General features: G+C 46.6%; 1 protein-coding gene across 3 annotated transcripts in view; it reads right to left on the bottom strand.

Annotated features, from left to right (window-relative positions):
- CHD2 (chromodomain helicase DNA binding protein 2) overlaps window positions 1–25,625 on the bottom strand; it is a 142,963-nt gene that overhangs the window by 75,802 nt on the left and 41,536 nt on the right. For all 3 annotated transcript variants that reach the window (XM_040342359.1, XM_040342358.1, XM_040342360.1), the window contains exons 8-14: window positions 16,025–16,171; window positions 13,510–13,643; window positions 11,874–12,099; window positions 10,197–10,297; window positions 7,005–7,049; window positions 4,033–4,211; window positions 3,552–3,676 (exon numbers count right to left, since the gene is read on the bottom strand). In XM_040342359.1, coding sequence (XP_040198293.1) covers window positions 3,552–3,676; window positions 4,033–4,211; window positions 7,005–7,049; window positions 10,197–10,297; window positions 11,874–12,099; window positions 13,510–13,643; window positions 16,025–16,171 — 957 coding nt within the window. The remainder of the gene's footprint in view (window positions 1–3,551; window positions 3,677–4,032; window positions 4,212–7,004; window positions 7,050–10,196; window positions 10,298–11,873; window positions 12,100–13,509; window positions 13,644–16,024; window positions 16,172–25,625) is intronic.

The following is a 25,625-nucleotide window of genomic DNA, read 5'->3' as shown; positions in this document are numbered from 1 at the left end:
AAGATGGGACCCTGTCCCATCGTGACAGAATCTCCTTCTGTAGTACCCTGGTGTGGAATTGGGCATACGGAACCGCCTCGAAGGAGGCCACCATCAGACCCAGAACCCGCATGCAGAAGCGAAGAGACGACCACTTCTGGGTCGACAACTGTCTCACTGCAGATTGCAGGGTCCGCAGTTTTTCCGATGGGAGGAACACTTTTGCCTCCCCCGAATCCAAAACCAGCCCCAGGTGTTCCAGCCTCTGGGACGGAACCAACACTGATTTTTTGAGATTCAGAAGCCAGCCGAACTCCTGCAGAGTCCGACACGTGATGGACACGTCCTCCTCTAACTCTGAGCTTGAAGAAGCTCTCAGGAGAAGGTCGTCCAGGTATCCCACGATAGCGATCCCTCGCTGCCTTAGCAAGGCCAGGATCGGGGCGAGCACCTTGGTGAACACCCGTGGTGCCGACGCCAGCCCGAACGGGAGGGCCACGAATTGATAGTGGTCCTCCCCGATCGCAAAACGCAGATACCTTTGGTGGCTTGTGCAAACGGGGACATGCAGGTATGCGTCCGTGATGTCCAAGGACGCCATGAAGTCCCCCTGGTGGAGGGCCGCTATGATAGAACGGACCGACTCCATCCTGAATCGCTGCACCTTGACAAAGGAGTTGAGGGCCTTTAGGTCCAGGACAGGGCGAACCCCTCCCTTCTTGGGAACCACGAACAGATTGGAGTAGAACCCCCGAAACCGTTCCAGCGAGGGAACCGGCACAACCACCCCTCTGTCCAGAAGATCCTGGACAGCCCCGGACAGGGCTAGCCGACGATCCGGAGGAAGCTGGAGGTTGGATGGAAAAAATCTGTTTGGGGGACAAGAGAGGAACTCTATCTTGTACCCCGAGGCGACCACCTCGCAAACCCAACGGTCGGTCAGAAGAGAGTTCCACCGATCCGCGAAGTCGTGAAGCCGTCCCCCCACCCGAGACCCGGGCGGGGGCAGACCTTCATGCGGAAGCAGGCTTTTCCGCAGGCTTGTTTGGTTTGTTAAACCAGGGGCGCTTACGCCCGGCAGCAGGGGCTTTTGCCCCCTGCGGACCTTTTCCAGCCGCGCTGGGCGCACGAAAAAAACGCTTAGGGGTAGTAAAAGTAGGACCTTGCTTGCGGCGAGGTTCCTTACCCTTCCCCGACTGAGGGAGCAAGGTGCTCTTGCCTCCAGTGGCATCCTTAATGATGTCATCCAGGGATGCCCCAAAGAGCCGTCCGCCCTTAAAGGGCAAATCCACCAAGGCCTTTTTCGAGGACTGGTCAGCCGACCAGCACTTCAGCCATATAAGGCGGCGCAGAACCACTGCGTAGACAGAAGCCCTGGAAAGCAAAGGAATCGAATCCATAGCCGCCTCACAGAGAAACTTCTGACCCTGAATCAACTGCTCAGCCAGGTCCCTAGAGGACTCGGAAGAACCCTGGACCTCCAGATCCTGCAGCAGGAGCTTCGCCCTTTCAGTTAGCGTCTGAGCAACCAGGGCGCCGGCCAGAGCCGGCCTTACCGCTGAACCCACCACCGAGAACAGGGAGCGGGCCACGGCCTCCACTCTCCTATCAGCGGGGTCCTTGAAAGCAGGAGCCCCCTCCACAGGCAACGTAGTAGCCTTACTCAGTCTGGACACAGGAGGGTCCACCGACGGAGGAGTGACCCACTTTTTTAAAAAGTCCTCCTCCAGGGGGTAACGGGTAGCAAAGCTTTTAGGAATAGTAAAAGCCTTTTGCGGTGTATCCCATTCCTTATACAACAAATTGTCCAAATAAGGAACACAAGGGAATACCTTAGCGGTACGCGGTGGTTTGCGGAATCCAAAAGGGACTGACACCGCTGGTGTCTCCGCCACATCCTCTAAATGAAGAGTCTCACGCACCGCAGTAATAAGAGCTCCAACAAATTCCTTATCAGCAGACTCCGCAGCAGAGTCATCCTCGCTGTCCATGTGGGTTAAGCCCGCATCCTCTGACATGACAGAACCAGAAGCAGCAACAGCGTTATCAGATTCTGCGTCAGAGATATCCCCAGAAACAGCCTCCGGGGGGGGGGCGCTTTTTACCCCCCAACCGAGCACTGGCAGCTTCAAACCTGGTGAGAAAAGACTCCAGGACAGCCGACACCGATTCAACAGATGTGGCAGGGGGAGGGGCGCTAAGGGTTAATTCCGGCATTGTGAGGAATGAGGGGCCTGATTCAGGCTCCATATTGCAGCTGCCGTGTCACCCCCACTGCCAATGGCAGGAAAAAAGTCCCCCACAGGTCACCTCCCGGCCGCTAGAGCACAGTCTGGGGCCCCCTGAGACTCACCACCCCCCTGGTACAGCGCGGTCTGTGAAGGACAAGTGTGTGCTGAGGAGAAGCTGCAGCGCTGTGTCTGTCCCCTCAGATGATTCGCGGTCTTTTTTCCCCGCCGAAACGGCCACTAGAGGCCGAACTAGTGCTGAAAACGGCGCCGGCCACAAGAAAATGGCCGCCGAATAATACAAGCGTGGCTTCGGCAAAATGGCCGCCGTTGCGCAGTTTTAAAAAGACAGTGTACCCAAAAATGACAGTACACCAAAACAGTACACAGCACACACAAAAATGCCCAGAATGTCCACCACAGTCCCCTGCAGTGACACAGAACAGCCCCAGCCATACCCGAGTGAAAAAAATATGAGCCCCAGGGAAAAAACCCCCTGCACAGCCGTCACCCAAAGGGGGAAGGAGGGAGAGGAATAAGGGAGAGAGGAAAGCAGGGGAAAACCCTCAGTCGACCTCCCAAGGGAAAACATTCCAGCCAGACCACTTACCTGAGTAAGGGGCCACTACTTACCTGTCCTGCGACTACCCGGCTGGAGGTATCCCAGACAGAACCAACGTCCGCAAACGGCATGGCTGTCAGCCAGACACACTGTGACAAGGCCATAGAGACCGGTCATATGTGTGCCCTAGAACCGAAGTTCCCCGGCCGCCCCTGGAGCAATGGGGCCTGTCGTGGACGTCCCAAAGCGGAGCTGAGGGCCGGCACACGCTCGAAGGCCGAACCTGGGGGGACTACAAGGGTCGAGGACCCAGCCTGTCACCCAGTCGGCTGTTGATAGAAGAATCGCAGGATTCAAAATAAAAATAAAATAAAAAAGCGAGAAAAAACTCGCAAAATGCAAAAAAATTTGCAAGAAAAAACTCCAGAGTCCAGGACTCCAGAGAGAGCCTGACTCTCCTGACGGTTAGGCAGAAACAAACTGAAGCTGCTGAAGCAGGGTGTGGGTTATGCCTGGGGGAGCCACGCCCCCTGGGAGGAGCGGCATGAAGGAAAGTTTTAACACCTTGGGTGCTGTAAGAATTCTGCCTAAAATCTCCTGGTAGGAGGAACATAACCCTAAGGTCAAAGGATGCTGTGTCCGTCTATGAACGAAAGAGAAAAATACCCTTTACAACCGCTTTAAGCTCAACAAGGTTTATAAATGTACAGAGTACAATACTTAAGTGGGAACATTTAAGACCACCCAATACAAACTCACTAAACCAACCAAGCAATACTTACTTGCACCACGAGTGAGCCAGCCAGTTTACACCCTCTAGCTGATAGTCCCGGAGCTCGAGCGCTTCACCTCCAATATAAGAAGGCTGTTTTTTCAATGTCACAAACCGGGGTCTTTGTCTCAGGACCTATCAAATGCACACAAACAGTAATCACTACTACAGAAATTTCAAGATTTTACTATTGTAAAACATTAACTAACTAAACAAACCATTTGCTGTTACATAGGAAAGCATGTTTTTAAATGTTTTATACATTTTCTGTGTAACATAGCACCCTGTAACTGCAAAAGTTAGTTAGTGCTTTGCTTGACAACAGTTTTATCTTCAAGTCAGGTCATGTACAGCAACAAAAAACAAAAGGGACATTCAGTTTTGACCACAGAGGAAGTTTATCTATCAGATTGGCACTTGAAGTGCCCAATCTTAGTTTTTTTTTAAATATGAAAAAAAAGTACGATACTATACTATAAATACTAGAATACCTTGCAGTCTTTCACTGGAGTGTTTTTGGAGTTGTTACGGCTGTGGAAGCTGTCAATGCAGTGCTGGAATTTCTTTGCAACGAGCGATTCATCTTCCCAGCTGGAATCGGCATAGGGGAGACCCATCCACTTGCACAGGTACTCTGGTTCATTGGAGGTGGAGCTTCTCCGGCTGAGGACTGCAGAACATTTAACAGGTAAATCATATGTCACTTACCCCATAACAGGTGAGGCATATACACTATATTGTCAATTGGGACACCTGCCTTTACACGCACATGGACTTTAATGGCATCCCAGTCTTATAGCTAGATTCAGAGAGATGGCCGCAACTTTGCGGCGGCGTAGCTTAGCGTGTTTAGGCTACGCCGCCGTAAGTTAGCGAGGCAAGTACTTGATTCTCAAAGTACTTGCCTGCTAAGTTACGGCGGCGTAGCCTAAAGCGGGCGGGCGTAAGGGCGCCTAATTCAAATTTGTCTGAGGGGGCGTGTTTTATGATAATGAGGCTTAACCCGACGTGATTGACGTTTCTTTTGAACTGTGCATGCGCCGGGCGCCTACATTTAACAGTGTGCATTGCGGCTAAGTCCGCCGCACGGGCCCATTGATTTTGACGTGGACGTAAACAACGTAAATCCCTATTCACGGACGACTTACGCAAAATGTTCGAATTTCGAAGCGGGAACGGCGGCCATACTTTAACATTACTATTCCATCTATTAGATGGAATAACTTTAGGCCTGATAATGCGTTACGGAAACGGCGTATCTGTACTGCGTCGGCCGGGCGTACGTTCGTGAATAGGCGTAACTAGTGATTTACTTATTGTACGCCGACCGCAATGGAAGCGCCACCTAGCGGCCAGCCAAAATATTGCACCCTAAGATAGGACGGCGCAAGCCGTCGTATCTTAGATAGGTTTAAGTGTATCTCTGTTTGAGAATACACTTAAACTTACGACGGCGCAGATTCAGAGTTAGGTCGGCGTATCTACTGATACGCCGACCTAACTCTACCTGAATCTAGCTACTAGTCCGTAGGGTTCAATATTGAGTTGGCCCACCCTTTGCAGCTATAACAGCTTCAACTCTTCTGGGAAGGCTGTCCACAAGGTTTGGGAGTGTGTCTATGGGAATGTTTGACCATTCTTCCAGAAGCACATTTGTGAGGTCAGGCACTGATGTTGAATGAGAAGACTTAGCTCCAATTCATCCCAAAGGTGTTCTTTCGGGTTGAGGTCTGGACTCTGTGCAGGCCAGTCAAGTTCCTCCACCCCAAACTTGCTTATCCATGTCTTTATGGAGCTTGATTTGTATACTCGTCCAAATCATTTGGTGGAGGGGGGGATTATGGTGCGGGTTTTTTTTTTTTCAGGGGTTGTGCTTCACCCCTTAGTTCCAGTAAAGGAAGCTGTTAAGGCATCAGCATACCAAGAAATGTTGGACAATTTTATGCTCCCAACTTTGTGGGAACAGTTTGGGGACAGTCCCTTCCTGTTCCGACATCACTGCACACCAGTGACAAAGCAAGGTCCATAAACACATGGATGAGCGAGTTTGGGGTGGAGGAACTTGACTTCAACCTGATAGAAAACCATTGGGATGAATTAGAGCGGCGAGCCAGGCTTCCTTGGCCAACATTAGTGCCTGACCTCACAAATGCACTTTTGGGAAAAATGGTAAAATATGCCCATAGACACACTCCTAAACCTTGTGGACAGCCTTCCCAGAAGAGTTGAAGCTGTTATAGCTGCAAGGGGTGGGCTAAGGCAATATTGAACCCTACGGACTAAGACTAGGATGTCATTAAAGTTTAACGGCAGGTGTCCCAGTACTCTAGACAATATAGTGTTATGCATGTTCACCAAACTGTAACATTTTGAAAGTAATCCAACAGCGACATGAAACTAGCTGGAACCAATAAAAATAAATATGGCGGATAAAAAATAAATAAAAAATCCCCACGTGCAGGCCTATCAATGTCTACAGGACATGCTCCTAAAAAGGCTGCACAGAGGGGTTATTTACTGAAAACTGGAGTGCAAAATCTGATGCAACCCTGCATAGAAACCAATCAGCTTTCAGGTTTTATTGCCAAAGCTTAAAGTACAACTAAAGGCAAAACGTTTTGCTCAGTTTTGGATATGGTGGAGAGGGATTAGAACACCTGTCAGGTTTTTATTGCCGTCTATGGGGAGAGTCACCCTCACTATATGTCCTGTCTTACTATCATCATTGAAAGTGAAAATAAAAGAAAAGACCAAATTCTGAGTTGTCCCGAGAAAAGTAATAGAGGCAAAATCTTTTAGGCTCCATTCACACCAATGCGTTTTTTTTCATGCTTTTCTGCAGAAACGCAGGTCGTTTTTTTTTGGTTCCTATGGAACACGTTCACATCAATGCATTTTTGTGCTTCTGCGTTTTTGGAAAGGGTCAGGGACTTTTTCTTTTTTTTTTTTTTAAAGGCAAAACTGTGCTTTTTTTGAGTTCCATGGAGAAGCTGAAGAAAAGCATGTAGTGTGTTTTTACCGCGATTTGCGTTATTTAAATCTGCCAAACAACAAATTTTCAAAAAACATGCATACTGCCAATTGCAGCTAAATCCCGGTAAAAAAAATGTGGAAAAAGAACAGCAAAAACGCTCAAAAGCAACACGCATAGATGTAAATTGAGCCTGGTTGTAAAGGTACAATTTTTCCAGGGCTTTCACACAAAGGGAGCAATACAAAGAGAACAGGAGACTTTCTCATACAAGTACATGGTACAGCAGGCACATATCAGGAATATGACATTTTGGGGTAACAAACACTTTAAATGAACAAGCTGAAGTTAGAAGCTGATTGGCTGCCATGCACAGCTGCACCAGATTCTGGGTGCTCCAGTTTTAGCAGATCATCCCCCCCCCCCCCCCGTTGTGTGAACAGTGTTTCAGACCAGCTCAGTCAAGCAGAGCATGTATTGTAGAAGGTTTACCTGGAACGTCAGGATTTACAGCGGCGGATTTACCAGTCCTCACGGCTGAAAAACAAAGAATAGGATAATCGGTACCTTCAATACATCTATATATATAAAACTCAACGTGTGTGTGTGTGTATGTATGTATGTATGTTCCAGCATCACGTCCAAACGGCTAAAGATATTAACATGAAACTTGGCACACATGTTACTTATATGTCAGCAACAAACATAGGATAGGTGGTTTAACCCTTACCCACCCCCATTTGCCATGGTCGGGGTTTTCCTTTAAAGTCCCATTCAACTCTATGGGAAATACATGTTACTTCATAACTTCCAAACGGCTGTAGATATTTCGATAACACTTGGTCACATGTTACTTATATGTCCACTTAAACTATAGGATAGTTAATTTATCCCTTAACTACCCCCATTTGTGAGGGTCGGGGTTTTTGTTTAAAGTCCCATGCAAATCAATGGGAAATGTATGTTCCCACATAACTTCTGTACGCCTGAAGATATTTCAATAATACCTGGTACACATATTACTTATATGCCAAATAAAAATATATGACAGTTAAATTAACCCTTACCTACACCCTTATATAAAAGATGGGTATATTTATATTACTATGATTTTCCTCCCCAAAAGGTTAAGATAGGAAGACCGGGCAACGCCGGGTATTCAGCTAGTTTTTCCATAAAAAAAATAAATAAATCTATGTACAAGAAGAAAAAAAAAAAAAAAAAAGAGCTGTAGAGTAAATTCTAAGCTCAGGAGGTAGTGTATCAGAAGGTTTGGATTGGGATAGGGATATGGACAGGTTTTATATCTAAATTAAACGGTTGTAAAGTTCTGAAAGTGGCATTTAAGTGCAACAGTAAGACCAGCCATTCTCAACCAGGGTTCTGTGGTTACCCTCCAGAAATTTTTCGGGGTTTCTTAAGCTGTGGCTGATTGACCTCTGTTTGGCAGAGCAGCTCCTTTCGAAACTCCACCCACTAGCATCCAGAAGATTCTCCAACTTTCTAGATCAAGGGGGAGTCCTGCTGGCCCAACCTCTAATAACCCTGACCCAATTACAGACTCACAGGCTAGGCATGAGTCAGAGTATATTTTGCCTACTCTCATGCTAGTAGCACACACTAGACTAGAGGGTGCTAAATATAATAGGCCAACTGCATGAAACCAATGATATTTTAAGCTGTCTGAAGGGTAGCATACTGACAACCACTGTAAGGAGTATTCTCCCCATTAGCCACCATTGTAAAATGCGATTTTCCGACCGACCCACCAATAAGTTGATTTTAGAAGGGTTCCCCGAGGCCTGAAAATCATTTTAATTTCCTCTGGGGTAAAAAAATGTAAAGGCGGAGTAAGACAAATGGTAACAGGCAACTAGCTACCTCTACTAGTAAAAGAGAGCCTCTTCCCCATACAGCCGGTCAACCTGCCCTAAAGCTGGCATCCAGGATAAAGCCACAAGTTGGGTTCTAGCCTATTATATTTAGCACCGTCTAGTGTGTGCTACTAGCATGAGAGTAGGCAAAATATACTCGGACTCATGCCTAGCCTGTGAGTCTGTAATTAGGTCAGGGTTATTAGAGGTTAGGCCAGCAGGACTCCCCCTTGATCTAGAAAGTTGGAGAATCTTCTGGATGCTAGTGGGCGGAGTTTCGAATGAGCTGCTCTGCATATTTGGGGGCCCTTAGCCTATCCACCAGGAGTTGGGCAGAACAGGTGACTAAGGAGCACTTAAATAGATATGAGTCACGCTGGGAGTGGAGTCGGGTGGAATCTGTCGGTGGCCTTCGAGGGACCCCTTCCGGGGAGGTGTTTTACCTCGGGCTGGGCCTCAGGTGGCTGGCCTGGAAGGATCCTACCATAAAAACTGTTGAAAGTTGGCTTTCCTGAGAGGTAGCAGGAGCAAAGAGGACAGAGTGAGTAGATCGGCATGGTGCAGGGACTGACAAGGAGAGAGGCTGCCACATGTAGCAGGTCTCTCTTGACAACGGTGTACTTAAGTCTTCATCAAATCTTGCCCATGGTCTAGGACAGTGGTCAATAACCCTGTCCTCGGGGCCCACTAACAGGCCAGGTTTTATGTATTACCTTGCAGCAAATGAGATCACCTGTGATGTATTTCAGTTATCTTGCAAACCTGGCCTGTTAGTGGGCACTGAGGACTGGGCTGATGACCACTGGTCTAGGAGATCCGGGATCTAAGGTGCTTCAGGATGATATTCACAACACATGTGCTACTTTTCTAAGAGACAGAGTTTGCCAGCCTGTAAGGGACTATTGCTGAGCTAACAAGAGTCTGTTAGTTCCCACAAAGAACAAATCATCTAGGAGTTGTGCAGAATAAGTCAAGTGGAGCTAAAAAGAGGAGCACGTCAAGCTGTGCACAGGGGGGGGGGGGGGGGGGTCCATCCATTAGGGGTGCCACCTCCCTATCCTCACCACCCCCTATATGCATAGCATGAATCTATCCACAGCTGCCCCCTATTCATGTGTCCGGCCTCTTTTGTGTAACCCGGCATATGAATTAGAGCGGCCAGGGTTTTCTTTTTTGAAGAACCTTATTAGAGCCATAGGCTCTAAATAGCTTCAAAACAGGGTAGACTCGGGACGCAGAGCATTGCGTCTGAAGCCAACCCAGGTGTGTTGCAACAGCGAATGAATATTTGCTGTTGCAACACTGATCTTCCTCCCAGCCAATCAGGAAGCAGGTATGAAACCTGTTTACCGATTGGCCAAAACATCAGGCGATCCTGTTGGACGCCTAGCACCGGGAGGAGGAGAGAGGAGACACCGCGGAAGCTGCTCCAGGAGAGGACACCGGAGCAGCTTTCCCGAGTCCGCCACGCTCTCACCGACCGCATCCAGGGTAAGGACAGCGTGTGGTGGGGGGGGGGGGGGGGGGTCTGTATTAGTCACCATAGGCTGTGCTGGATGATTAAGTGAAGCTGTAAACAGGGAAGACGTTGTCCCTGGTTCTTTGTTACTGTCGATTTTGGCCATCCCATAATTCTTAACCCCATGCAAGTTAGTATCCCCTCAATAAAACAACAAACACAAAGCTCAAGGACTGTTTTCTGTGTCTGGAAGCAAGTTGAAAATGATGTGTGACTGGCTGTGCAGCAGCGGGGAACCCTGACATATGAAACTCCTATGTTAGTAGTGCTACATATAAAAAGCCCACTTACCTATGATCCTCTCAACAATCTGATACTGCTTATTCAGTTCTCCTGCTAGTTCCTGCTGGCAGTTATAATACTCGACATCTTCAGGGGTGACTTTTGATAGCCTGGAAACAGAAAATACAGCAAATGAGTCTAAATAATAAATTCTCCTTTAACAACATAAATAGAACCAATAAAATTGTGATAACCCAACATAACCGAATATAGAAGGCATAATGGAACATGAACATCATAATCACTATAGGAGTGATAACGGGGTTAGCACTGTATTACAGAAGTGATATTGCTGGCTGCTTGGCCTCCATCTTTCGGACCCACACCGATTCCAGCCAAGCAGATAACGAGGTTAGCACTGTACTACAGAAGTGATATTGCTGGCTGCTTGGCCTCCAACTGTCGGACCCACACCGATTCCAGCCAAGCAGATAACGGGGTTAAAACTGTACTACAGAAGTGATATTACTGGCTGCTTGGCCTCCATCTTTCAGGCCCGCACCCATTCCAGCCAAGCAGATAACGGGGTTAGCACTGTACTACAGAAGTGATATTACTGGCTGCTTGGCCTCCATCTTTCGGACCCACAACGATTCCAGCCAAGCAGATAACGGGGTTAGCACTGTACTACAGAAGTGATATTACTGGCTGCTTGGCCTCCATCTTTCGGACCCGCACCCATTCCAGCCAAGCAGGTAAAAAACCTAGGAGTCATAATTGATGACACCCTCTCGTTTGTGCCCCACTTTAGAAACATCCTGCGGAATGCCAATTACCATCGAAGGCTCCTCAGAAAAGTGAAACATCTATTCACGCAAAATAACAGATCACTACTTGCCCAGGCTTTTATCCATTCCTGGTTAGACGGGGCAAACGTATTCCTATTGGGTGCCATAAGCTCCAGGTGGTTCAGAACCACACTGCTCGCTTTGTACTCGGTCTAGCGAGACGAGATCACATTAGCCTGGCCAGGAGATCATTTCATTGGCTCCCTATCGAGCAGAGAGTGATCTTTAAAACGCTTTGCATCTTCTTTCGTGCGTACTGGGGACAGGGTCAAGTACTTACACAGCTCGGCGGTGCATTATGAACCCTCGCGCCCATTAAGATCCAAGACCAAACATTTAGCCACAGTTATTCCATCTAAACTTTCTTCCATGGGAGGCAAACGACTCCAGAGTAGGGGTGCCATGCTGTGGAATGCCCTCCCCTTAGAACTTAAGATGACACCTAACCTGCTCCTCTTCAGAAAAAAACTGAAGACGGAGCTGTTCGTCCAGGCTTATGGATACATTTATTTTTTTCTTTTCCCTCTCACAGTCCGCCCCCTCATTGAAGGGGCTACTTGCCTCCCTAATAACCATGATCCCGGAACGGCCCTGACTATTCAGACATCTATGATGTCTTCTACCCCTCTTCTAGTATCCCCACTGCCCCTTTTTCTTTTCTATTTTTCTCTTACACTCCACAGCTCTTTCCTCTTGCTCCCCTAAGGGCTGGATATCCTTTCGTTTCACCGCCCTCTCTTCTCTTTCCTCTCTCTTCCTCACCACGGATTGATTCAAAGTAACATCTCACCAGCGTTAGACGCTCACTTCACAGTGGGCATTTGGCGCCTAACTAAGCTTAAAAATCAGTCAATCAATCAATATTCCCGCCAATTGTAGAATCATACTGGAGCTTTACCATTGCTTGATTTCATCATCCTTCTTCTTAAAGTTCTCCAGCTTCTTTAGGCCTTTCACCTTCTGCTGCTGGAGGGACTCTTCACTCTCCCAAGTGCTGTGGATGTAAGACCAGCCTTTCCATTTGATAAGATACTGTTGCTCTCCTTCATCTGTTTCTGCGTTAAAGTCGGCACATGGATCTCCATTGGCTTCCGTGGCATATACAGTTGTTGAGGCGCCAGTTGCTAAAATTATTATAAAATTAACATGTTACTTCTTTTAACAAGAAAATACATAGCATACACACCTGATATTTTCTCATGTCATTACATAGTCGCATGATCTCAGGTCTATCACTTGAAGCATGGTGCTTGAACAAGTCTGACAACAGACCGTTGTCCGCAAAAAATGTATAAGCCTGCCATCCAACATTTGTCCGCGGAAAATCCAGCAACAATTGTCTGATGGAATGTAAAAGCAGTCGGATTTTTGAACAGGCTGTCACCACACAATTCCTGTCGGAAAATACAATTGTGTGTACGAGGCTGAACTCTCAAGATGGCCACAAGCAGAAACGCTAGGGCAGGGGTAAGCAACCTCAGCCCTCCAGCTAGGGAGAAACTACATATCCCATCATGCCTCTGCCTCTAGGAGTCATGCCAGTGATTGTTAGGGCCTTGCAATGTCTCATGGGACTTGTATTTTTGTAACAGCCGGAGGGCCACCAATTTCAGACCCCTGCACTAGAGGGTTGTTTTTTGCTTGAAGTAATTTGTCAAAAACAGAAAGCATAGAGACATGGATGGATGGGGGAGTTTGGTTTGAATATTAAAAATTAATATAATACTTTTTTTGGTTTATGACGCTTAGATGAAGTGAAGATTTGCTTTAAAATCCACAAACACCAACATACATGGGGCCGGATTCAGCAAGAATTTACGCCGGCGTATCTATAGATACGCCGCGTAAATTCAAAGCTGCGCCGGCGTATCTTCTTTCTGTATTCAGAAAGCAAGATACGCCGAAATTAGGCTAAGATCTTACGCCGTCGTATCTTAGGGTACATATTTAGGCTGGCCGCTAGGTGGCGCTTCCGTCGTTTTCGGCGTAGAATATGCAAATGACCTAGATACGCCGATTCACAAACGTACATGCGCCCGGCGGAATTTTTTTTTACATCGTTTGCGTAAGGTTTTTCCGGCGTAACGTTGCTCCTGCTTCTATGAGGCGTACGCAATGTTAAGTATGGACATCGTTCCCGCGTCGAATTTTTTATTTTTGACATCGTTTGCGTAAGTCGTTCACGAATAGGGCTGGACGTAATTTACGTTCACGTCAAAACTAATACATCCTTGCGGCGTACTTTGGAGCAATGCACACTGGGATATGTACACGGACGGCGCATGCACCATTCGTAAAAAACGTCAATCACGTCGGGTCACCACCCATTTACATAAAACACGCCGCCTCATCCTCATTTGAATTTGGCGCGCTTACGCCGGCCCTATTTACGCTACGCCGCCGTAACTTAGGAGGCAAGTGCTTTGTGAATACAGCACTTGCCTCCCGGATTTACGGCGGCGTAGCGTAAATACGATACGCCACGCCGCCTGAAAGATGCGCCGCCCTACCTGAATCTAGCCCATGGTACTTACCTCCTTTCTTTCCAATTCTGGACTCCAATACTTTCTCTATTGTTTCACTGTTATCTTCTGGTTCTTCTACCTCTTCTCCCACCATTTCTATCAGATCATCAGAATCCGTTTCAAAATCATCGTCCTCTTTGTAGCTGCAACAAAATAATACGTATTGAACTAAGCCGCAAAAAAAGCGCTACAACTATCCCCACGTTACAATTAATATTAGGAATAGATGAACAGATGAAATATTCTATACAGCCAAAAGTTTACTTTCACACCTATCTTGGTCTAAAACTATGGCCATTATTATAGAGCTGCCCCTCCTCCCCTACCTTTGCATCTAGAACCAATTATCTGTAAGGCTTTCAAGGAGAGTTTAGTGTGAGCGCGTGTCAAAAACAAAAAGGCTTTGCTTGAAATCTGGTAGCTAGATTCACGTACCCGTGCCTAACGTTAGGCAGGCGTAGCGTATCTCATATACGCTACGCCACCATAAGTTAGAGAGGCAAGTGCTGTATTCACAAAGCACTTGCGTCCTAAGTTACGACGGCGTAGCGTAAATGTGCCGGCGTAAGCGCGCCTAATTCAAATTGGGAAGAGGTGGTTGTGTTTTATGATAATAAAGCATGACCCCACGTAATTGACGTTTTGAACGTACGGCGCATGCGCCGTCAGTGGACGTATCCCAGTGCGCATGCGTCAGATAGAATGCCTAAGATACGTCGAACACTACCTACGACGTGAACGTAATTTACGCATAGCCCTATTCGCGTACGACTTACGCAAACGACGTAAAAAGATACGCTTGTTCCGACGTCCATACTTTGCATGGGCTGCGCCACCTAGAGAGCAGCGTTATCTTTACGCCGGCATATGTCTTACGTAAACGGCGTAAAAAGATACGCTTGTTCCGACGTCCATACTTTGCGTGGGCTGCGCCACCTAGAGAGCAGCTTTATCTTTACGCCGGCGTATGTCTTATGTAAACCGCGTATCTTTACTGCGACGGGCAAGCGTACGTTTGTGAATAGGCGTATCTCGCTGATTTACGCATTCTAGGCGTAAATCAGCGTACACGCCCCTAGCGGCCGGCCTAAATAGACAGCCAAGATACGAAGGCGCCCGCTGTCGTATGTTAGCTAGATTTAAGTGTATCTCAATTTGAGAATACATTTAAATTTACGACGGCGCAGATTCAGAGTTACGACGGTGTATCTACTGATACGCCGGCGTAACCCTCTCTGAATCTGGCTATGTGTCTTAATTCATCCTAAAGGTGTTCTATAAGGAAGGTCATACACGGTGCAAGTTTCTTTCCTGCAACCCAAGAAATGTGCATGACTCCCCCATCAGTACACACAGTGATGGAAAAAGCCATTGTCTGCTCCCAGCAGGGGGGTGGGGGGAAAGCCGTCCCCGCCGGGAGAAGTTTATCGCGAGCGATTCCGGCAGGCTGGTTGTACCCAAGTTGATCAATTCAGCCTGCCCATTAATGGTTTGAATCGTGTATGGCCAGTCTAATGTTCTTCAACCTTTATGTAGTCAGACACCCTTTAGAATTGAACTACAAAAACCAATGACTGGTCTTTGGAGCAAGGAGCACTGGAAGGACAACGTATGTCAAATCGTATGTCAGTCGGACACACCGCTACACCAATCTCGGTTGCTCTTTACCACATTGATCAGCCGTGTCCAATCACGTCTGATCCCAATGAAAACAGGAAGAGCCGTTGATCGGCGTTTCCTCACTCGCGTCTGACAGACAAGAGTAGAGGAGAGCCGATCAGCAGCTCTCCTGATGGGGAGGAGGGGTCTGCGTTGATTTTTTATCAGCGCAGCCCCCCCCCCCCCCGCGGATGCCCACACTGGACCACCAGGGAAGCAAACATACGCCCAATATAGGCCAATCAGTGCCCAAAAATGGACACCGATTGGCACCATTATGGATCAGATCAGACCAGTGATGCCACCCATCAGTGTCATCCTTCAGTGCCCATCAGTACCCACCTATCAGTGACCATCAGTGCCACCCATAAGTGGCCATCAGTGCCGCCTATGAGTGGCCATCAGTGCCGCATACCAGTGCCACCTCATCAGTGCCCGTCATTGAAGAAGAAAACTTACCAATTTACAAAAACAATTTACAGAAACAAAGAAAAACTTTTTTTTTTTTTTCAAAATCTTCTGTATTTTTTTATTTGTTACGCAAAAAAAAAAAAAAACATTGCAGAGGTGATCAATTACCACCAAAATGAAGCTCTATTTGTGGGGAAAAAAATGATGAAAAATTTGTTTAGGAACAGTGTAGCATGACCGCACAATTATTCAAACTGCGACAGCGCTGAAAGCTGAAAATTGGCCTGGGCAGGAAGGGGGTGTAAGTGTCTGGTATTAAAGCGGTTAAAAATCAACGGACTTGCGCATATATTCCGCTTTCTTTCACAGTATAAAAAGAATCTCTAAAATTTTATTCCATGACTTTCCACATCCCCATAGATACACTTATGGACAAGCAATCTGGAGATCTCACCTAACGGTTTTGGCTGCTCTGCGTTTTGTCTGCCTTTTAGGCGTATCGTCATCGTCGTCGTCATCATCGTCATCTGACGATTCGGTTGTCCTCCTCTTACCGCGCTGTGGCTTTTTCTGGCTCCTCCCACCAGCCCTGGACACAACTCTGAAAACACAGAATGATGAGTCTACATTGCGCAAAACTGATGGAGACCTCTAAGGAAAAGGCTAAACAGTTAAACAAATAGGAGAAAAGCGTATAAAAAGAGAAAGCGTACAGTCTCCCCATTACCGGTCTGAAATTCAGAAAGTAATGCGCAAACTTTTGTGATCCAACCACCCTTGCTTTGCTACAGGGCTCAACTGCATAAGGGGGTAACAAACAACACTTTTCTTACCTTTCCCGATAGAGCCGAACAGTGCCACACTAGGCATGCCAACCCCAGGTTTTCTCACTTGTAAATCGGCCCAAGTTCTTCCCCTGACTGCAAGCCTGATACCAAATTCCAGCTGGCACATGCCAACTCATTATTTAAGCCTAACTTGGTGAAATGGCGAACCTTGGCACCCCAGATGTTTTGGAACTACATTTCCCATGATGCTCCTGCATTCTGCAGTGTAGTTGAGCATCATGGTTGAAATGTGGTTCCAAAACATCTGGGGTGCCAAGGTTCGTCATCACCCAATTCCAGGTTTTCTCTGACTTTAACCACTTAAAGTGATTGCAAAGTCTCATTTTTTTTCCCTATAAAAATAACAAAATGTAGTAGCACCCTGGGGTTTAGTCACAGAGATCCTCACAAATTGACTTGCCAAGAGTAGTTATCTTGGTCGATTTATAGAGATTTATTGATTTCACCCTAAATTTGGCCTTGTTGTACTTTTCTCTTCCACCACTAGGTGGCCGGATACTTGGTGGTACTGAGAAGAGCAACCCAAGGTCAGGTTATGGGTAAATAGGGTATCTCAGCCAATGGGCAGGGGTTTTCTTGAATCCCTTGGCCTACTGGGAGAACCTGGATATTCGGGTCAGGTGATCTGTGTTCTGTGCCACCTGGACAGCTGTCTGGGTGGACATGTGTTGTGTGCCCGGGGGGCTGCTAGGCCGGAGATTGGGCCTATCCCAGGGGCATCTGGCTGCCAATCTGTGTGAGGGCCTATCCAGAAATAAGAGAGCAGCGCAGGGTTGGGACTGCGGCTTGCAGTCCCACCCAGAAGTGACAGTTCTGCCGGCCAAAGAACCTGTTGTGGTCGGAGATAGAAGGAAAGCTGTTGCCACTAAGGGACCAACCACCTTATTACCAGGGACCACTGTGAGCAAAGCAGGACTTAGGGTGGTGGGGGCCCCTGGGCTTGAGAGTTGATTGAAGGGGCCCCCTGGAGCCGAAGTCGTTGAGCGGGGGAAACGATCTAAGATGTTGAGCGGGGGGGGGGGGGTGACCGACCGCGATCAAGGGGGGGGGCACTGATGACCGATCATAGTTGTTGAGCGGGTGGGGTGGCGATCTAAGTTGTAGAGCAGGGGGAGGCGGCCACAGCACAATCATAGTTGTTGAGTGGGGGGGGGGGGGCGCGGTACGATCACAGTAGCTGAGCGGGGGGGGGGGGGGGGGGTGCCAATGCTACCGCTGGACGGACTTCTTACCTCTTCATCCACAACTGCAAGGCTCTTCCTGCTTTCTCCTCCCAGGCCTCCTATTGGGCGGGGCCCATGGGCTTGAGCCCAGTCAAGCCCAATGGTAAGTCCGGCCCTGACCGTGAGTAACTGAAGCAAGTACCGGATCCACATTCTCACCAAGCGGGCATGGTGGATAAATCGGGAAACTTCAGGTGGTGATCAAGTCAGGGGCCCAATCCGCAGAGGAGACACTTGCAGAGCAGCCTTGTGAGTCAAGCCAGGGACCTCAGCGTTCAGTAGGGGTGAAGCTTGAGAAGTATCTGGAGTGCCAAGCTAGGGACCCAGCAGAAAGGTGAAGGTGACGCTTGAGGGGATACCACCACCAACCTTGAAGGAGCTCAAGGGATTCAGAGTCAGTGAATCAGAGGGTCTAGTGAGAGACCAAGAGCTCAGTGTTGAAGAATTACAAGAGGCAGTTGTGAAGATGAAAGGATCGTTATGTTAAGGACTGTTAAAGGACTGTTGCCTTAGGAGACAGCATTCCTGCACGTGCAGATGTGGCGACTTGCTGGGCATTTCCCTGCACGGCTGTCCTCCTATTGAAGTCTCAGAGTCTGCCAATTGAATTTGCAACTATCTAAGAGTGTCTTGGCCCTAACCCCCTGTCATAGACCTTGGAATGCTGAAGTGTATCTCTCTGAAAGCTGTTACACAGTGGGGGATCTTCTTCCCTGTCTTAAAGCCCCAGACGGCTCCATTGTTCTGTGTCTGGCTATTGTGTACATTGATTGCCCCCTGGGGCTTCTGTGTCATTACACATAACAGTCCCTCCATTAAAGCTATCGAACCAATCCCTGCTGAACTAATTTTCAAGTCCTCATTTGCATGGTTATGAGGACCTGAAGGAGAACTCCATGTACTTTACAATTGACCAATAGGAAAGCGATTGTTGGGGGCGGGATGTTCCAAATTCTGTTTAAATGTGTGTTGTGTACTTCCAATAAAGGTCTTCCTGTTTGAACTTACATACAGCCTGCCTGGTGTTTGTTCTTTTTTTTTGTTTACCAAAGTTTATTTCAAATATAGATGTGGATAAGCAAACGTACATTGTGGAATATATGGACAATACATTGTTCAGCATAGTCTCTATGGATGACAAAACATTTATAATTGTGAAAATATACATATGTATCTATGTAATACATAAAACAGCTATTACAATTTCTGATGACTCGACATACCCTATCTATGAGTTATCCATAGTGTATGAAGTGAGAGGATTGTGTATAGGGTAGTGTAACCTAAGGTGAACCTAGTGAACTAAGGGCCAATTGGACCATTTATCGTTATATGTTTGCATGGAATCGTTGAGGGAATGAAAGATTTTCTCCGTAAGCTTAAGGGTATCCATCCGATCTAACACCTGTTGCCACGAGATGTTGTTGGATCTCCAGTTCAATGCAACCATCCACTGAACTGAACTACAGAGGGAATGAAGCAGTCTAATATATGGGATGGGGATGTCTGGGATCCCAGCATAAAGGATGCAGATTTGAGGGGTGAAGGAGATCTGAAGGCCAGAGGACTCCTCAAATTTAGTTGCTGCGGTTTTCCACACTTGTTCTATGTAAGGGCAGCTCCAGAATGTGTGTAGTAAAGTCCCCTGATCAGAGCACCCTCTGAAGCAGTATGGGGAGACTGATGTATAAAAAGAGTGAAGTTTATGGGGTGTGAGGTACCACCTGGAGAAGATCTTAATTGGCGTTTCTCTAAAGGGGATAGCCTTATTGCTTTTCCTTAGGTTTTCTGCCATGGAATACCAGGTTTCGGGTGTAAGTGTGATTCCTAGGTCTGCCTCCCAATGAAGCATTTGTGTGGATTTCTCTTCTGCCCTAAAATTGTTAATGTAGTTATACAACAGAGAGATCATCCCTTTATCCCGTGAGGAAGATAGGCATATTTTTTCAAACAATGTTTTGGTAGGGAGAGTGGATAATGAGAAGTGATCTGCGTAGAAGGATTTTATGAGTCTGTAGTTTCCTATCTCCGAATGCGGGAGGCCATGGTCTTTTTGGATCATTTCAAAAGTCTTAAATTCCCATTTGGATTGTAGTGCTGATAAGGTGCTTAAGTTATTATCTAACCATAATGAAAAGTGACTTTTGTTGGTAAAAGCAAGGTTGAATCTAATGTCGCCTAAGTATGAGGTAAGTGGGGAAATGGGGGAGGAGAGGGAGTGAATATTGTTGATCTTCATCCACAGTTGGAAAAGATGTGCTACTACTAGGTTATATTTGGAGAGTTTTCTATAAAGAATGTTTCGAGACCATAGTATACCTTGGAGATGATATGGCAGGATTGAGGAAGATTCAAATCTCTTCCAGGGTATGTTTTGTAGCGGGGAGAACCATTGTGATATCTGGGAGAGTTTCGTGGCCAGGTAATAGTGCCATAGGTTTGGTAGGCCCAGGCCTCCTTTTGATTGGGGTCTGTGTAAGAGTGCATAACTATATCTGGGTTTCCTACCCTCCCAAATAAATTTGTTGATTGATTTCTGAATACCTTCAATCTTGGATTTGGGGACTAAAATGGGGAGGGAGCGGAAGTAGTATAATAGTTTTGGAATTATACTCATTTTTATAGCGCAGACTCTGCCTAGAAAGGAAATGTGATGAGAAGACCAAGAGTTCAAGAGGTGTTCAACACGAGCGATGATAGAGGGGTAGTTTGCCTTGTATAGTTGTGGATATGAGGAGGTAATATTGACTCCTAGATATTTTAGGGAATCCTGACACCAATTGAACTGAAAGTTGCTGCTCAATCTGGTTAATAGATCAGGGGGTAAGTTTAGTGAAAGAGCTGAACATTTGGTAGGGTTAACTTTGAGACCCGAGACCGTGTGAAAGGTATTTAAGGTATCCAACAACACCGGAATAGACAAGAGGGGTTCTGTGAGGAATACCAGTGCGTCGTCCGCGTATAAACTGATCTTGAACTCCGAGTCCTTGCAAGGGTATCCCCGTATGTCAGTGTTGTGCCTGATGGCCTGTGCCAGCGGCTCTATAGCCAACGCAAAAAGGAGTGGGGATAAGGGGCAGCCTTGTCTGGTTCCTCTACCCAGTGTGAAGAATTCTGAGTTATGTCCCGGAATTTTGATACGGGTTTTTGGGGCGTGGTAAAGGGCATTAAATCCCTGTAGGAAGTTACCTGTAATGCCGAATTTAGGGAGAAGTTTATTCAAATAGGACCAGCTAATGCTGTCAAAGGCCTTGTGTATGTCCAAACTCACGAGGCAGGCCTGTTTGGATTTCAAATTAGCGTCTTGTATAATATTAGTGACTAATCTTATGTTGTCTACTATCTGTCTACCTGGGATAAAGCCTGATTGATCATGATGGATTAATGGGGAGATAACAGAGGCCAGTCTGTTTGCAAGGATTCTGCCAAATATCTTAAGATCATTATTCAAAACTGAAATGGGGCGAAAGTTTTGAGGGAGGGTGTGGTCTTTGTCTGGTTTAGGGATCAGGGAGAGGTTTGCCAGCAACATCTCATCTGGGAATTGATTACCGTCTAGGACATGATTAAATAATTTCATAAGACTGGGGGTTAAACGGGAGGAGAATTTTTTATAATACATGGTTGTGAAACCATCAGGGCCCGGGGCCGTTGAAACCTTTAGAGATTTAATTACTTGGGTTATCTCCTCAGCTGTACAGGGTTTATTCAGGGATTCAGATTGGTTGAGGTCAAGCGAGGGAAGTCTAAGGTTGTCTAGCCACGTGTTTGCAATGGTATCTGGGTTTGTACCTGGGTCAGATAATAGTTTTTGGTAGAATTTGGTGAAGATGTCAAGTACACCTTTGGGGTGTGTCACCAAGTTGCCCTGAGAGTCTCTTAATTTATAAGTATGGGAGGGGTTAATGTCTTGATTCAATTTTCTGGCGAACATTGCCGAGGGGGAGTTACTGTATAGTAAAAATTTGGCTTTCGAGAACCTCAGAGATCTCTCTGTATTAGCTGATAAAATTAGATCAAGGGCTTTACGTTTTGATTGGATCTGTTGCGTCGTTTCTGGTGAGGCTGAGTGTTGTAATTTGTGATACAGTTGGTTCAGGTCATTGGTCAGGCTTCTAATTTGTGTCAGTCTTTCTCTATTTTTAGCTGCAGCCATTTTAATGATGTGGCCCCTAAGAACTGCCTTATGGGCCACCCAGATAGAGGTTGGGGGGGTGACATCATTTATGTTATCCTCAAAGTAATTATCTATATGGGAGGCAATCGAATCTCTATTTATTGGGTCAGTCAAAAGGGCATCATTAAGTCTCCAGTTGTATACTGAGGGGGCAAGGCCAATGTGAGATGTGTCGAAGGAAATGATATTATGATCAGACCACGGGCAAGGGTGTATACAAGCATGTGAAGAGTTAGCCAACAAGACAGGAGTACAGAAGATGTAGTCCAATCTGGCATAGCAGTTGTGTGGGTGGGAATAGTGCGAATAGGCCTTGATCCCTACATTATGGGCCCTCCAGGTGTCAATCAATTGATTTCTATTAATTAGCCTATTAATAGTTTTGGAGAAGGATTTTGAGGAGGGTGAGATTTTACTTCTGTCCAGAGCAGGATGCGCTGTCAGGTTAAAATCTCCACCCAGGATTGTATGTGGGGAGTGGAATCTATCAAGTATTTTGAAGAAATTTGAGAAAAACGTTGTTTGGGATTCATTTGGAGCATATATAGATGCTATTGTGATCTCTTTGTTATTGATAGTACCCTTAAGAATTATAAATCGGCTGTCCGGGTCTTTATACATTTGTTGTATATCAAAAATAATTGTATTACGAATAAAGATTGCAACTCCCCTCGTTTTGTTAGTGTAAGTGGTGTAGTAGTGTTGGCTATATGTCCTATTAAAGAATGTCGGGTGGTTTGCCGTGGCAAAATGTGTCTCTTGTAACATGATTATGTCCGCACCAAGTCTTTTATAATGTTGAAATGCTTTTTTTCGTTTGTGCGGTGAGTTAAATCCCTGTGTATTGTGGGAAACTATTTTAAGGTTCATTGGTAAGAAATAATAGTATTATCCTCTGAATATTATCTATTGGGGTATCAGACCACAAAGTTGCATTCTGGGGCATATTTATCTTACATAGGGTTAGTATACACACATGGTAACTATCTCTGAAGTGCTGAACGTAGTCATAGGGGGTGTGTGAGTCATGTATTCTCAGTCTGCATGAGGCAGTGATAATTTTGGGAGCAAAATGCATCAGAAAGAAACCAGCATATATAAAACCGTAAAATGATTGTCTCTGAGTGAGCTTATCCGAAATGAAAAGGGCCCTAGTGGCCAACAACATATACCATTGAATCATCAACATAGTAGGATATAACTTGGGGACAGGAGAAATCCTGTCAAACATTACACAACACTGGGTTGTAGAAGGTGGGACCAAAATGTCCCTGGACCACAAACTGCTCGGGTGATGTCCCATCCGAGGATGGAGCAGCAATCGAGAACAGCTGTGGAAGTGGGGTCAATCTAGCGACGACGGATGTTCTAGGCATCTTGTATTATATATATCTAAGCAGTAATGCATTGTAAAGGTATTTGGTTATCAGTGAGCTGGAAGAAGCAGAGGGAGATAATAAAACAAAACAAAAACAAATAAAAAAAAAAAAAAAAAAAAAAGACCCCCTGAGATAAAATAATGGGTATAATCAAAATATGCGGAGAGCTACTTAGGGTGGGAGCCCCCACCCCAAATTCGATGCTGCAGTGAAGCTGAGTCAGCCAGGTCTATTAAAGTTGGATCCAATCGGGCAAAGAGATGCGTGCATTTTTTTGTATGGCAACATGGAATTTGAAGGTTCACAAAGTTTGTGATGTGAACAATACATTTGTTCGCTTGTTCAGGGAGTAGTAATAAATCTTCTAAGGTGAGAATTCAGTTATTCATGTATTCATGTATCCGCAGCAACTGTCCTCCAAAGTGCAAGCAGGGTGAGAGTCTGGAAGATAGATTGGTGACCAGATCTGGTTCGCAGTCTTGCTCCAAAGAGGGGGGACTGGGTGATAAAAGGGTCAATAGACCAACAGTGGGAGAGGTAACAGAGAGAACCAGGGAACAGAACGGATTCACAAATTAATGTGAGGTGGACCATACATGGTCAATGAGAATTATGATTGGAAGGACTGGATCAGTCTCCTCTGATCCCTCTGATTGCGTCTGGTGGGAGGTGTCGACCAAATGGGGGAGGGCCTGGGTGTAGCTGGGGGACGAGAAGGGGGATCTTGATTAATCAGGCCCAGTTTTACCAAGAGTTCCTTCCCTTCTATGACGTTGTAGACCGTATATGTAGATCCATTGTGTGGGACCGTAAGCTTAAAGGGGAACCCCCAACGGTACCTAATTCTAGCAGCTTGTAACACAGTAGTGACTTCTTTCATTCTGCGTCTCCTGTCCAGAGTCGCAGGTGAAACATCTGGATAAATTTGGATTCTTTTGCCCTCCATATTCAGATTATGTGAATTCCTTGCAGCGCGCATTATGTCTTCCTTGATTAAAAAGTCCCTCATGCACATCACTATGTCCCTGGGGGGACCTTCAGGGGGAGGTTTAGGCCGCAATGCTCTGTGTATTCTGTCACAAATGAAGGCAGATGGGGGCTTTTCTGGTAGAAGATTTTGAAAGAATTTTGAAACTGCAGGCATCAGGTCAGTGACTGTCTCAGGGACTCCACGCAGCCTAATATTATGGCGGCGATTTCTGTTGTCAAGGTCCTCGACCTGAGCCTGCATGAAGGCAAAGTTGTCTGCTAGGTTTTCAAAATCCTTCCTAAGATCATTGTGAGCTAGGGAGAGCTCATCGTGTTTTGTTTCTAGAAGGTCTGTGCGACTGCCTATATTGGCAATTTCCTGGGAGAGAGCCGCTGTGGACTTATGAACTTCATGTTCAATTTTATCCACAAGTTTATTGAATATGGCTGTCAGACTGTCATCTAGATCCGCTTTAGATAGCGGTGAGTTGTACTCACTGTTGTGGGGTTGTACAGCCGCGATCTCCGTCGGAAGTTTGTCAGTGCAGGGCTGTGTCCACATGTGCTGGTCGGCGCCATCTTGGGACACTTTCTTGTGTCTTTGCTCCATGTTAAGGAGAAAGTTCGTCAGGGTGTGCTCGGGTCTCCGATTCCGCTTCTTCCTAGCGGATGGCATACACTGGGTGTTCCTGCAGGGGTGCTTGGTGAAATCGCCGCTGAGAGTGTTGAATTGCCCTGGGAAATCCGCCTAGAAGGCCCGGGTCTCGTGGAGCGCGGCTCAGGCCAGTCCGTTCAGCATCGCGCCGCGCATGCGCCCCCCTGGTGTTTGTTCTAATGTATCCCGAACGGCACATAGCTGTAGTTCGGATCCCGAAACCTTGGATGACCGAACCATCAGACGTTGCGATCTGCAAGCTGACTCACTAGTAGCAGAGGAGTGTCGGGGGAGCAGAAGCGAGCGAGCAAGGGTCTCGTTACACCCCCTTTCCCCCAAAAATACCAAAAAGGACAGAAATAAAAACCTCTTTGACATCCAAGAAGTGTCTGGCGCCCAATAACTTTGTCCATCTTGCATCCACTATACCTCGCAACCCACCACATACAGAAGGATGTCAACCATCTTTGGCTTGAAAAGTTCTCATAGGATTGGACAAGGCCAAAGACTTTGCTACACAAACATGTTATACTTACCTGCTCTGTGCAGTTGGTTTTGCACAGAACGGCCCCAATCCTCCTCTGTGCTCCTGGCCCCTCCCTCCTGTTCAGTGCCCCCACAGAAAGCAGTTTGGGGTGTTTCGTCAGATTAGGTGACCCGTTAGAATTTGTAACGGAAGTGACGTTACGGCCCGGCCATCTTGGTACACCCAGCACTCTGATACAGTAAGGATACAGTGAGAAGGCGGCAAACGGACACATTTGTACACCCACCAGTCTGACATTTTACACTGACTGTTTTGAT

The sequence above is a fragment of the Rana temporaria genome, chromosome 3, assembly GCF_905171775.1.
Source record: "Rana temporaria chromosome 3, aRanTem1.1, whole genome shotgun sequence".
Taxonomy (NCBI): Eukaryota; Metazoa; Chordata; class Amphibia; order Anura; family Ranidae; genus Rana; species Rana temporaria.
This window is presented reverse-complemented; position numbering and strand designations above follow the sequence as displayed.